The sequence below is a fragment of the Alosa sapidissima genome, chromosome 3, assembly GCF_018492685.1.
Source record: "Alosa sapidissima isolate fAloSap1 chromosome 3, fAloSap1.pri, whole genome shotgun sequence".
NCBI lineage: Eukaryota > Metazoa > Chordata > Actinopteri > Clupeiformes > Clupeidae > Alosa > Alosa sapidissima.
In genome coordinates this window covers 32,313,814-32,328,813 of record NC_055959.1, presented here as the reverse complement: position 1 = coordinate 32,328,813, position 15,000 = coordinate 32,313,814, and the positions used below count along the sequence as shown (strand labels likewise).

Below are 15,000 nucleotides of genomic sequence, written 5' to 3'. Positions count from 1 at the left end.
TAATATGTATCTTTAATATATTTAGAGTGGGATTTAAGGCAATAAGTGTGTACAGTATGTGATAAGTGTGTGTGTGTGTGTGTGTGTGTGTGTGTAATTGTTCCTCTGAGGCTCCTGATCCTCCCCCAATCTCAGAGCATCTCTGCCTCTCTCCTCCGCCACCATACACACGGTCTCCATGACAACCGCTCCCTATCAGCACGCCGTTATTGTCCCCTTCGTTTTTTACTCTCTTCGTGCCTCTTTTCTCCAGCTCTTTATCTGCCAGCTGCTGTGTGTGTGTGTGTGTGTGTGTGTGTGTGTGTACCTGCTCAGCACCCACACACACACACACACACACACACACACACCTGTTGGCACTGAGCCCGGAGCAGTAGAACACTACTGTTCTATAACCACACATTAACTACTGTTCTCTAACCCCCCATTATTAGCCCACACTACTGTTCTATAACCCCATATTATCTACAGTACCCACACTTCTGTTCTTTAACCCCACATCGATACCCCACACTACTGTTCTTTAACCCCACAGTAAGACCCCACACTACTGTTCTCTAACCCCCACATTAACTACCACACACTACTGTTCTATAACCCCATATTAACTACCACACACTACTGTTCTATAACCCCACATTAACTACAGTCTCTAACCCCACATTAATAAAATTATTTTACCCCACATTAACTACCCCACACTACTTTTCTCTAACCCCTCATTAATACCCCACACTACTGTTCTATAACCCCATATTAACTACCTCACACTACTCTTCTCTCACCCCATATTAACCAGCCCGTCTGTCATTCTATAACTGGATATGTAATTAATTACCCCACTCCAACTTTGTTACCCCACGTAGATCAGATTAGTGTGAACTTATTTGCTTTGAAGCATGTCTTTTCAAGTACATAGTTAAACAGTCAATGCCACTTCTTCCTTTTGGTGGTGTGAAAGAGCTGTAACCGTCCACTAGGTGATCAACCCCAGCCGAGTTGCCCCATGCCACCCCTCTACGCTCCTACAGCATGTGTGGATAAAGGGGAGTTGCCCCACGCCACCCCTCTTCACATGTATTATTATTATTGTTATTATTATTATTATTATTATTATTATATGTCAGTTTCACCTGGCTCAGGCATCCCCCACCCATTCCACAGAGCCCACACAAGTCGCACACATTAGTGCTCAGGAGAAAATGGTTCCAGAACTCCGGCTAAATCTCCCACAGTACTGCTTATATATTTATTAATAAAAATATATTTATTTTTTCTCTTTAGCTAAGTGTTAGTTCTGGTGAGATGTCCTTTTGTGATTCATTGGACATTTACGTTTCAGGAATTAATTAAGGTTTGATAAAGCTGTTTGTTCACTCACATTTAGATTTGAATCATTTATTCCGTAGAATGTTGAGTCATAACTCCACGGTCCAACATCGCCATGATAAGTCTGACAACAAGCCTATAAATACGGAACAGAAGTAGACGATGACACAGGAGAGACGATGACACAGGAGATATCTTAATTGTGATTGTGAAAAAAGTATAAAACTGAGTCAGATGAAAACAAATGAAGTATGAACATGATCTTAATCTAAGGCGAGTGACACAAATGATTCGTTTTGTGTGCTTCTGTTTTAGTCTGAAGCAGACATTTATTAGAGGTGAAATGAAGTATGGGAAATTTAGATTGCACGTTCCAGAGAAAGAGGAATGAGCTGTTATTGTGTTACAACATGTGCCCTGTGTGTGTGTGTGTGTGTGTGTGTGTGTGGGTGACAGTGAAGGAAAGAGAGAGTGCATGTTTGTGTGAGTGAGAGTGTTCTCTGTGTGTATGTGTGAGTGTGAGACAGAGAATGTGTGTGTGTGTGCAAGTATTTTCGAGGCAAAAGTGACCCTTGCTAGCTTTAGCTCTCAAATCGACCGTTCAAATTGCTCTCCTGCCTGATCATCAAAGGACTTTGCAGGGAATTAAACAAACCCAAATTAGTTTTTTATCAAGCTGGGTCACGAAACTATCAGGAATGTCAGCCTCTCGGCCTGGGAGGCCATCCGATGGTGGGTCAAGATTACATGACCTTGTGTTAAACCACCCAAGCCTGTTAACACACACATGCATACAGTACACACACACACTCACACTCACAGCTCATAGTGTGTGGCCTGACGGGACTGAGCACCCAATAGACTGGCAGACTCCGGGACGGATATGGTGGCTTCCTGCCACATCTAAGCCAGAGGTGGCCCAGCACTGAGCCAGAGTGGGGTTGGAGTGGCACTAGTATCAGCTCCTGTCTGGGTGTAAAGAGCCTTGACCCCTTCAGGACAGCCGAGGGAAATCAAAGAGAGTCATGCCCCCCTTACACACACACACACACACACACACACACACCGCTAATGTAAAACATCTGGATCTGCGCTCAGTGGAAAGAAAGGGCTTCTGAAGATAATGTGGTCAGATAGTACTTCGCTGGACATTACGTCACTTTGGAGACGTAGTTGGAGATCTTGTCAATTTTGTTTTCGTTACAGCTTTCCAGTAAGACCTACATCATGACACCCATATGACACCTACATCATGACACCCATATGACACCTACATCATGACACCCATATGACACCAGTGAGAGAGACGACTGATACAGCACCGGCCTAAACATCATATGCAATCAAAAAGCTCTGTAGACATTGACTGGCTGCTTATTGGCCTGTAATGTGGCATGTGGACGAACCCTGACATGTGGGGGCTCCAGTGTGTCAGGGAGCTATGGAAACTGTTGCCATGGCAAAAATAAGTGGCATCCACACTGCCCAGTACTCTGAAACGTATTGAATAACACATAGATGTGGTGTGGTGTTGACTTGGACATAGCGACGTGTAACGACGTAAGCGCAGATGTGTGTGAATGTGCAATCATGATTATTGGGACACAGATGTGGAGTGGTGTTTATTTGGTCACAAAAGTGTGTGTGTGTGGATATTGAGTGGTGTTTATTTGGACACAGACGTGTGTGTGTGTGTGTGTGGATATGGAGTAGTGTTTATTTGGTCACAGATGTGTGTGTGGATGTGGAGTGGTGTTTATTTGGTCACAGACGTGTGTGTGTGTGGATATGGAGTGGTGTTTATTTGGTAACAGACGTGTGTGTGTGTGTGTGTGTGTGTGTGTGTGTATGTATGGAGTGGTGTTATTTGGACACAGATGTGTGTGTGTATGTGGATGTGGAGTGGTATTTATTCGGTCACAGATGTGTGTGTGAGTGTGTGTGTGTGTGTGTGTAGATGGAGTGGTGTTTATTTGGATACAGACGTGTGTGTGTGTGTGTGTGTGTGTGTGGATGTGGAGTGGTGTTTATTTGGATATAGACGTGTGTTTTTGGACACAGATGTGTGTGTGTGTGGATGTAGAGTGGTGTTTATTTGGATATAACCGTGTGTGTGTGTGTGTGGATATAGGGTGGTGTTTATTTGGACACAGACGTGTGTGTGTGTGGATGTGGAGTGGTGTCTTTTGGACACAGACGTGTGTGTGGATGTGGAGTGGTGTTTATTTGGATATAGACGTGTGTGTGTGTGTGTGTGGATATGGAGTGGTTGTGGTTGAGCTGTTGTGGTTTTCTTGTGCTTGTGTTTGAGAGGTACTATGTGTATATTTGTGTGTGTGTGTGCGTTTGTGTGTGTGTGTGTGTATGTGCGTGTGTGTGTGTCTTTGTGTGTGTGTGTGTGCGTGTGTGTGTGTGTGTGTGTGTGTGTGTGTGTGTGTGTGTGTGTGTGTGTGTGTAAGTGGAGGCATGTGTTGTGTGTACTAATACTTGCATAATTTAGATGGAAATTTGTTTGGGTGTGTGTGTGTGTGTGTGTGTGTGTGTACATGCACATGTGTGGCTGCTTCAATGTGTGTGTGTGTGTGTGTGTGTGTATTAGAATGAACGCCCCTGTAGGTAGTCTGCTCGGGTGGCTGTATCGGGGCGGCCTAGTGCTCTTATCATGATGAGGCTTTAACGTCCATTTCCTCCCCTAACAGGAGATGCCATCCCACTGGCGCCTGACACACACACACACACACACACACACACACACATGCCACAGAAGCAGCCTAGAAAATTACGCTCAGGCCCATTAAAGAAGGAGAAAGAGACATGAAGGGAGGGAGGGAAATAGAGAAAGAGAGAGAGGGGGGGAATAGAGAAAGAGAGAGGGGGGGGGTATAGAGAGGGACTTCAGACAGTATCTTAGCAGGCATGGCGGCGGAACTCCAAACACCAGTTGTTTTCTTCTGGATGAGAGCAAGGTTGTGAATGGAGGCCATCTACTGGGACTAGTAGCTAACAGACAGAAACACACACACACAGAGATACACACACACACACACACACACACACACACACAGACACACACACACACACACACACACACACACACACATACGTGCACACACTCACAGCTACCAGCAGACATAGTGAGCGACAGGGAATGCCATTAGTACACACTGGGACAAAGACACACACACACACACACACGCACAGTCTGGGTAGGGACAGCAAACACAAAGGCTCAGAGGACCAGGCAGAACAAGCACTGAGGCACAGAGATGAGACCCGCACAGACCTGTGTGTGTGTGTGTGTGTGTGTGTGTGTGTGAGAGTGTGTGTGTGCATGCACATGTGTGGCTGCTTGAATGTGTATGTGTGTGTGTATATATTAGAACGAACACCCCTGTAGGTAGTCTGAAGAGAGAAAACTGCAGAGATCAGACGTGACTTACTGGCCAAAAGTCCAGACCATACCACCCATGGCCACGCACTTGAGCAAGTGGACATTCAGGTATTGGTAAAGAATATAGCCCACATACCATACACATTGTTAAAAAAAACATGCAGAGAATTTGAATCCACCAGAGCATTTCTAGACTCGTTGTAAAAAATGTTTCACTATTTCACATAGCTTTGCCAAGGGTTTAGGCAATAGGTCTACATATCAGTTTAGACTCAACTAAAATTCACTCCCAATGAAGGCAATATCGGGCGGTCTCTTTTCTCAATGGGTATGATAGACAGTGAACCGTTTTCGCTCTGTCTAACATCTGGAATTTCAGTTGCTGAACGGTCCCATATTAACTCTGCATCGGGATTCGGTTTTACAATCTCGTGATTTTCTAAAAATGGGAATGATGCCGTGAGGGAGAGAAAGTTTTCGAGACCGGCAGAGGGCGAGCACACCTCGCGTGCCGCCCTGACACCCGTCCGGTCCCACCTCACCCCTCCCTCTCTGCCCGCCCCACGGGAAGGAGGTGGCGTGGACCTCGCGCAACAGACCCACATTGAGAATGGCTCTGCTGGTTACATCACGGCCCGCGAGAATAAATCGGACGGACCAGGTGATTTTTCGTCTGACTCCCAGCGCCGGGAACGCAGAAACCATGTGGATCTCTAACGGCCAGCGCGAGCTCATCGGACCTAAAGGAACTAAGCTGGATACATATGCAAATGATGAAATGAGACAGATAATCTTTTGAATTGTTTTCTCTTCAAGATTGTTTTTTATTGAAATTAAGTTATATTTCTTTTATCATAATAAGCCTGCCGTCATGGTCGCGCGTCAGAACTCCTTCCTCATCGGACAGTCGCGTGGACCATCAGTACTGTAGTAACCAGGTGTTCCACTGCGCGCGCCAGCTTGAACTTTGTGAAGTCCTCGGAACAGGACGAGTGCGCGCGTTTGGGGGAATTCGCTGCATAAACTGTTCTCAGCGGGATAATTGGATAATCACGAGCCAGCGCTGAGAGGAATATTCATTTTACTTAGTTAAACGACTTATCTGAGAAATAGAAGAATGGATAACACCTTTTATTGCCTGGCAATATACATGCTGTTTATGACCCTCGGGTTCAGGATTGACGGGGGACTATGCCAACACTACTACCTCTTGCGTCCTATTCCCAGCGATACGCTCCCCATAGTGGACCTACGGGAGGACCCCGACCCCGTGCTGGACCCAAAGGAGCGGGACCTCAATGAGACTGAGCTCAGAAGCATACTGGGCAGCCACTTCGACTCGCAGTTCATGTCCATAACGCCCCCGGATGAGAAGTACGCCGGCAGCGATGAGGGCAACGAGTCGGAGTTACGGCGGCCCAGCGGGAGCATGCCCAAAGAGATCAAGTCCCTGGAGTTTGAGATCCAGCATGGGAAGAAACACAAGCCCAGCAAGAAGCTGCGCAGGCGGCTGCAGCTCTGGCTCTGGTCGTACGCCTCTTGCCCGGTGGTTTACGCGTGGAACGACCTGGGCAACCGGTTCTGGCCTCGCCATGTGAAAATTGGGACGTGTTACAATAAGAGGTCGTGCTCGGTCCCGGAGGGGATGGTGTGCAAACCAGCCAAGTCGGCCCATTTCACCATTCTGAGGTGGCGGTGCCAGCAACAGCAGCGGCGGGGAGCGCTCAAGTGCACGTGGATCCCCGTTCAGTACCCAATTATAACGGAGTGCAAGTGCTCGTGCCCGAACTGAAATAAGCTACGGTTCTTCTCACATGCACTGTCCAGTGTAGGAATGTATATTTTCTGTATATGTTGTGTATGTTTATGTTTTAACTTGTACAGGTAATACAGGTCAGTATTATATATGTATACATTCAGCGTCTACTGTATTTTTGAACATACATTGTGATATACCTTTATATTTATATTTAGGATATTTTCGCTTTGCGAAGAATTAAAATATGTTTATTAAAGGAATTAACAGTTTTTTCCATTCTTCGGAAAAAGACCTGTAAACCTCATATGGCAAATATAGATTTACAGTGTGATTCAGCAGCTTGGTTTGCTGTCCACATGAACAGGAAAATGATAATTCTAAGCTTGTAAATTAAGAGTAACTTCTATTTATTCCCCATGTCCATATAGTCAAGTATCATTTCAAATAAAACCACTGAAACGTCACTCCTTTGTGTTTTTTGTTAACTCAACCACATGCATGAGGGTGTAGAATGTAGGAGCCTGGCTGGTTAGTAGGCTATATCCATATCCAATCAGGACAACTTCTCTCTCTCTCTCTCTCTCTCTCTCTCTCTCTCTCTCTCTCTCTGTCTCCATCTCCCTCCCTTTCTCTATCACACTGACAATACGGGATGTGTTTGTAGCCTAGTTCTGCTGAAACGTGGTGCACTTTTCCGGTGGTCTGACTATAAGTGCTGATGTGTCGCAGCGTCGTCCGCACGGGGCCTATCGCCGCTCTCTCAAGGGTACGTCAGGGCTCAGCGGGAAAAGCAGCCTTCTCTAAGGAGTTTTTGATTGGAAAAAGAAAAGAAACGAATAACTTCTCAATGTCATAGCCCAAGATATTCTAGCTGTCAGCAGGATTAAACTAATGCACTAATGGTCCTCTAACTATATCGTGCGAGCTCCGAGGCCATAATTAATTTTCCCTTCAAGAGAAGAGAAAAAAAAATCAAAAGATTTCAGACGAAGCCAATCGCAAGTCCTGGGAGCTGTCGTGATGTAAGAGACCCAGTGTAATTTTAAATCCTGTGCGCACTGGATCGGTTCCTCAAGGATTTTTTCCTTCTCCTCAGCCCCTCGGAGACGCCATCCATCTGCAGACGGTCTGAAAGGTCTTTGTGAACGGATTAAAAGTTAAAGACCTTCATTTTCAGATTCCACCATTTAATCTGTATGGCGCCTCGAACGCACTCCGGGGGCGCGATCACATGTACACATATTTCGGCCCCGTCTGGTCCCGACTCCCCACGGTCAGTTGGCAGCAGGAAAACGCCCCAGGGAGACTCCAAGACGTGTGAGTGGATGTGTGTGTGAGAGTGAGTGTGTGTGTAGCAGGGTATGTGTGTGTGTGTGTGTGGGGGGGGTGGGGTATAGGACCCTGCAGACGCCATAGGAACCTGTGTGTGTGTGTGTGTGTGTAGCAGGATAGCTGAGTGTGTGTGTGTATATTTGTGTGTGTGTCTGTGTGTGTGGCAGGGTAGGTGTGTGGCTTTGTGTGTTTGTGTGGGCATGTGCACCCTAGGAACCCTGCAGTCGCCATACGGAGCCTCCTCTAGCTCCCTATGGCTCCCTAGTCTCTGTGTCCACACATGTGCATGAGAGTGTGTACGAGTGTATGTTTTGAAGGGGACAATATGGAATGTGTAGAGTTCTAGGAAGGGCCCACTGGTTAGTTGTGAGGATGTGCTCCTCCAGTTGTTTATGTGTGTGTGTGTGTGTGTGTGTGTGTGTGTGTGTGCGCGTGTTGTTATGTGTGTGTGTGTGTGTGTGTGTGTGTGTGTGTGTTGTTATGTGTGTGTGTGTGTTGTTATGTGTGTGTGTGTGTGTGTGTGTGTGTTTGTGTTTGTGTGTGTGTGTGGTGAGGTGGTCCACAGGTGAGAGAACATTCATTCTCATTTTAAAATGGTTGGAAGCTGGAAGACTCATCCTCATGTATCATGCCACAACTCTTTGCAAATCGATTCGATCTGTGTGTGTGCGTGTGTGTGACTTTGCCGTGGACCTGGACAGAGTGACAGATGACAGGTGACCACTCATTCCTTTCAGTAGCCCAGGGCTGTAGTCACCATAGACATTGGGGAGCGTGTTCCCCCAATATTCAGCAGATATGACCAAAATGCCCCCCCCCCCCCCCCCCCCCAAATATACGGACATAGAAATAAGAAATAAGGAAAAAACGCTATAACCAACAAGCGCCACCATCTGAAATGTAATCAAACATAAATAAGGCACAAATTAGTGACCTAGTGATGGTTCCAGAGTAGCCTACACACCTGAGTGGTTTGTCCTGGTGGTTTTGCTTTTTCCGTTAGTGGCGTCCGCTATCAAAAGCTTCTATTTACTGCACCATACTGCGGTGTGGTAGGGCTGTCAACAATATCGCAAAAGTTACCGATACAATTCTCAGAAACCCTTTTGTAAAGGTGTAGCACAGACTAAGGAAACCAGATTTTTAGAGCCGATCAGACTCAAAGGGACCTCTGAAGCATTTTCCATATTGTAGCCTATTTTCTCGCAATGATAGCGAAAGTGTTTCTACATGTTGGCACAAAACGTAATTTCTGTCAGAAACCAGCCTATAATGCATGGGGTAACATGAGGTGAGTCTGACAGAGGAGGGGCCTGTCTGAATCCTGTCCCTTTCAAACTATGTTAAAAGTGTGTGATTAGCCACCAGCATAATAAAATCAAAATACAAATACAAAATCTTATTAGGCTATAGGTCCAAACTTATGAGTCTAAGCCTTAGTTAAAAATTAGTTAGTAAGTAGTTAGTAATTAGTCAAAGAGCCATTGCATTCTGTGTAATATAGAGGTTAACAAAGATACTCTAGTTTGTAATTTCTTTTAAAATATAAATGTTGGAGACAAAGGGAGTCATACCACAAGTCTATGTCCAGGGATGGATTACTGAATGGGCTTACTGGGCGCAAAAGCTCAGGGGGCCCTAAAGTCCAAGCCTCTGCACGAAGTTGCTTCTTCTCCACCCTTCTCTTCTCTTTCCACAAAACTCACCAGAAGTTATAATTTAAAAGGTCATTTAAAAAAAAATCTTCTGGGGGAGCATGCCCCCGGATCCCTCTATCTTAACTGGGGGGAGGCGGGGTTTGCAGCTGTGCCCAGGGGTTCGTAATCTATCCATGCCTATGTCTGTCAAAAGTGTGGAATACCCTAATTGACTGACTGCTAATGACTTGTTTGTGATTTTGACATCATGACTATGCTGCTGCTACACTAGCCTCTTACAGTAAGTGCACACATGCATGAATGAAAAATAGCGTCTAGGAAACAAACCCATTGGCACCAAGGCCGGTGGAATCTAACCCCCTAAAGCCTAAGTCCCCTGGGCCTTTTGCTCGGAGACAGTCTGGCTATCTGACTTTTTCCACGAGGGTTTCACCGTGAGGGGGTGGTGCCGCTGGCCACTGGCGACTGAAAACTGTGCGGCCCGAGCTGGCACGGCCGAGAGACGGAGTGGCCCCCCGACTGGCGACTCTGTGGCCCTCTGAGAGCGGATTAGCGTTTCCGTCCATTAAACCATTAAATCATCCTGTCCTAATCCCACGAGGGTCTCGGCGGGCGCTCCACCGCACCGCACCGCACCACACCACACCACCGCACCGCACCGCACCGCACCACACCACACCACACCACCGCACCACACCACACCACCGCACCACACCACACCACACCACCGCACCGCACCGCACCGCACCGCACCACACCACACCACACCACCGCACCACACCACACCACCGCACCGCACCACACCACACCACACCACCGCACCACACCACACCGCACCGCACCACACCACACCGCACCACACCGCACCACACCACACCACACCACACCACAGCGCTGGCGCTTTCTCACTCACGAGATTCCACACAGTGGGTTTGGGTCGTGACACATGCGGGATCTGTGAGAGTGTGTGTGTGTGTGTGTGTGTGCGTGTGTGTGTGTGTGTGTGTGTGTGTGTGTGTGTGTGTGTGTGTGTGTGTGTGTGGGTTCGGGTCGTGACACATGCAGAATCTGTAACTGTCATGTTGGGAACGTAGCTCAAGTGCATTGCAGTTCAATAAATGAGATTTTAATGGCATAGTTTTGTGTTATGGGATTGGCACATACATGTTGTCATGACCAGATAAGGGCCAGGAGGACCAAAGTGCCCGTTATGGTGATATCTGACTTATCTTACATCTTACTGTTGCTTTGTTTGTCAAGCACACGCATGTGTTTATCTGTGTGTGTGTGTGTGTGTGTGTGTGTGTGTGTGTGTGTGTGTGTGTGTGGGTGTGGGTGGGTGTGGGTGAGTGAGTGTGTGTCTATGAGTGAGTGAGTAAGTGTGTGTGTATTTGTGCGTGTGGTGTGTGTGTGTGTGTGTGTGTGTGTGTGTGTGTGTGTGTGTGTGTGTGTGTCTGAGTCTGAGTGAGTGAGTATGTGTGAGTGAGTGTGTGAGCGTGTGTGTGTGTGTGTGTGTGTGTGTGTGTGTGTGTGTGTGTGATTTTGGACCCTCTGGCCAGACTCTGAGGTGGTGTATAAGCCAGGGCTCCATTAGTCAGATGTGAAATACCTCACAAATGGAATCGTTTGGAGGGGAACGCACAGCCTGAGTCATCGAGCGTGTCATAAATATTAACCCTTGTGGTTTTACTGTACTGTTGGAGCCGCTGAAGATGTGTGTGTGTGTGTGTGTGTGTGTGTGTGCTGTGCAGGGGGGATTGCTAGAGTCAGGGACTGTGTAAGCAGAGGAGTGGAGTGTACAGTATGTGTGAGTTGTTTATGTGTACAGTATGTGTGTGTGTGAGAGTTTTATGTGTACATACTGTAGTTTATATAGTGTGTGTGTGTGTGTATGTGTGCACACACGAGTGCCTGTGTGTGTGTGTGTGTGTGTGTGTGTGTGTGTGTGTGTGTGTGTGTGTGTGTGTGCCTGAGTGACGCCGGCGTGGGCATACGCATGTGCCAGTGGGGCATTGCAGGCATTTCTGGTGGTAATGCGGTTTCACTGCCAGTCATCTCGTACGGATCAGTAGGCAGCCACAGCACAGGGTCTATCTCACACACACACCAGCCTCTGGAGGACAACACAGAAGAGTGTGTGTGTGTGTGTGCGTGTGTGTGTGTGTGTGTGTGTGTGTGTGTGTGTGTGTGTGTGTGCAATTGTGTGTGTGTGTGTGACTGCGCGTGTATCCATGTTTGTTTGGGTGGTTGTGTGTGTGTGTGTGTGTGTGTGTGTGTGTGTGTGTGTGTGTGTGTGTGTGTGTGTGTGACCACTGTTTAGAGTGAGGGGATATAAAGTTTCAGGCCATCAACAGCCAGACCGCTACTGAAGACCACCAAGGCTTTCAGGCTGCTGCATGCAGGCCAGCTCTGGGCCCGATCTGCCCAGGCTAAAGGTGTAGTCTGATATCCACCCAGGTTAAAGGTGTAGTCTGATATCCACCCAGGTTAAAGGTGTAGTCTGAGATTTGTCCAGGTTAAAGGTGTAGTCTGATATCCACCCAGGTTAAAGGTGTAGTCTGATATTGGTTAAAGGTGTAGTCTGATATCCACCCAGGTTAAAGGTGTAGTTTGATATCGGTTAAAGGTGTAGTCTGATATCCACCCAGGTTAAAGGTGTAGTCTGATATCGGTTAAAGGTGTAGTCGGATATCCACCCAGGTTAAAGGTGTAGTCTGATATCCACCCAGGTTAAAAGTGTAGTCTGATATCGGTTAACGGTGGAGTCTGATATCGGTTAAAGGTGTAGTCTGATATCTGCCCAGGTTAAAGGTGTAGTCACTGGTTTTTGTTGCTTCTTGAACTTACTAATGAACTTACAACAGTACTAATGAATAATTAGTGCATTTTTTCTGAAGCATAATAGTTCAGGTCCATACTGTTTAGATGGAGAGAAGAAGAGACAGACAGTTAGGTCTGAATGGACAGGCAAAAAGACAGAGGGGGAGAGTGATAAACTCTCTGTGTGTGTGTGTGTGTGTGTGTGTGTGTGTGTGTGTGTGTGTGTGTGTGTGTGTGTGTGTGTGTGTGTGTGTCTGTGTCTGTGTGTGCCCGCATATGCTCTTGTGTTACCAGGAAGGATTCGCAAGGACGAGATTCAAATCAAAGTTAAATTGGAACCGGATTCAAACCAGACCGGATGGATGCTAGATTCAAACCAGACCAGATGGACGCTAGATTCAAACCAGACCAGATGGACGCTAGATTCAAACCAGACCAGATGGATGCTAGATTCAAACCAGATCAAATTCACACTAAATCAGATGGGTGTCTGGTTCACCTCCTCTCTGTGATAAAACTAACCAAAGAGTAAAAGAGACCACACTCCTAGTTTGCATATGTTTACACTTATTGTTATTATTTTGTTAAGGTCTATTTAGTCCACTATTATTGCTATTTTCTATTTAGGCTATATGACCTTAATTGAAACTGATAATTCTAATGTTGATGTAATGTTTATTGATGTCATTGTAAGTTACTTTGGACAAAAGTGTCTGCTAAGAACTATAAACTATATATCTCTGAACACCTGACTAGACAAGAGTGAGATAGGTCAGATTATACACCAGTGCATCTTGTGTTATGCCACACATGCTCCCTCTAGTGGCTAACACATTGGAATTACAATCACATACTAATTGACTTAAGTGAGTTGATTGCAGGTGTGTGTGTGTGTGTGTATGTGTGTGTGTGTGGTTCTGTGTTTGTGTGTGTGGGTGGGGTGTGTGTGTGTGTGTGTGTGTGTGTGTGTGTGTGTGTGTGTGTGTGTGTGTGTCTGTAGTGTAGTGTATGTGTGTGTGTGTGTGTGTGTGTGTGTGTGTGTGTGTGTGTAGTGTGTTGGTGGCGTGTAATGTAGTGTGATTTTCTAAAGCGAAGTGGAGAAAGGACCCACACTGCAGAGTGAGTGACTTGTTGGAGACTACACACACACACACACACACACACACACACACAACTATGCAGGTCTATGGAGGGGATTATGGATCCTGCTGCTTCACCTGTGAGGAATGCCGGTGTTTGGGCGTGGTCACTCCCTTGACTCACACACACACACACACACACACACACACACACACACACACACACACTTTCACTGTTGATATGGAAGCCTTGAGTCACTGTTTCCGTGGAGTTTCTATGGCGCTTGTGAGTAGGCCAGATGCCAGGCTGCGTTAAAGTAACACTTGCCTGACAGGTATGTCAGCAAGCTTTTCAGCCAAACACACACACACACACACACACACACACACACACACATACACACTCTCTCTCTCTCTCTCCTCACAAACATATACGCAGCTCCCTCCTAAAAGGTATGTCAGTGAGCATTTCAGCCAGAGGCACTCACAGACACACACACACACACACACACACACACACACACACACACGCCTCCCTCCTGACAGGTATGTCAGCAAGCTTTCCAGCCAAAGGCAGCTCTCGTTTGAGTAAATATGTCTCAGAGCTGTGTTCCAAGGCTCAGGCTCAGCAAGGGGCGACAGACTGCTCGTCTCCAGGTACACTCTCACTCTCTCTCACACACACACACACACACACACACAGAGAGAGAGAGAGAGAGAGAGAGAGAGAGACACACACACACACACACACACAGAAAGACACACACACAAAAACACACACCAAAATTCTCTCTCACTCTCTCTCTCTCTCTCTCCTACACACATATAAAGAAGATTCACATTCTCTAAGGTATAGTATACACTTGCACACAAACATGTGTACCCACTCACCCACAAATACACACTCTTTGACAAATTCACATTTTCATTCTAACATTCAATCAAACACACTCACACACACATATACAAACACAGACACACACACACACATGGTTTGTCAGACGCATGCATACAGTATGTGCACAAACACACTCTAAGACACATACATACACATATGAACACATATACACTCTTCCAGGACACACTCTCTGAATCACACAGGCACACACACACAACAAATCAATTATACACTTATAACAACAAATCAATTCAATCAATACACGTTCTCACCTGCACACACACACACACACACAGTGAGTTTGTGTGTGTGTGTGTGCGCTTTCAGGAGGGAGAGCAGAGATGTGGTGTTGGAGAAGCAGTGTGAGATCCTTCTCACTGGACTGTGTGAAAAACTTCACTCAGCATCATAAGTCATTTGACTTATACACACATACATACACCCACACACATGTACACGCATCTGTCTGAATATTATCAGTCTCTTATTTGTGTCCTAGGTTACCGGGGCAACTGTTCCTCCTCTCAGGACGACTTGGATCTCGGATTGGTTCTCTCATCTCCTGGCTTACCAGGACAACCTACAGTAGACATCCATCACTCATCTCATCACCCATCTCCAGGGAGACTAGGACACAGAGGACATGCACGTCACCGCAAGTCCATTCATCTCTTGACTAACTACCAGTCCCCATGGTAACTACCTCCATCTCCCAGGTAACTTTACCTGTCCCC

The 15,000-nt window shown here is 46.6% G+C and overlaps 1 protein-coding gene across 1 annotated transcript; it reads left to right on the top strand.

Annotated features, from left to right (window-relative positions):
* The first annotated feature begins 5,335 nt into the window (after positions 1 to 5,335).
* nog3 (noggin 3) lies at positions 5,336 to 6,943 on the top strand. The gene has a single exon (XM_042085338.1). It carries the CDS (start codon positions 5,838 to 5,840, stop codon positions 6,510 to 6,512), a length of 675 nt encoding a protein of 224 aa, XP_041941272.1. The 5' UTR covers positions 5,336 to 5,837; the 3' UTR covers positions 6,513 to 6,943.
* The last annotated feature ends 8,057 nt before the right edge of the window (positions 6,944 to 15,000 follow it).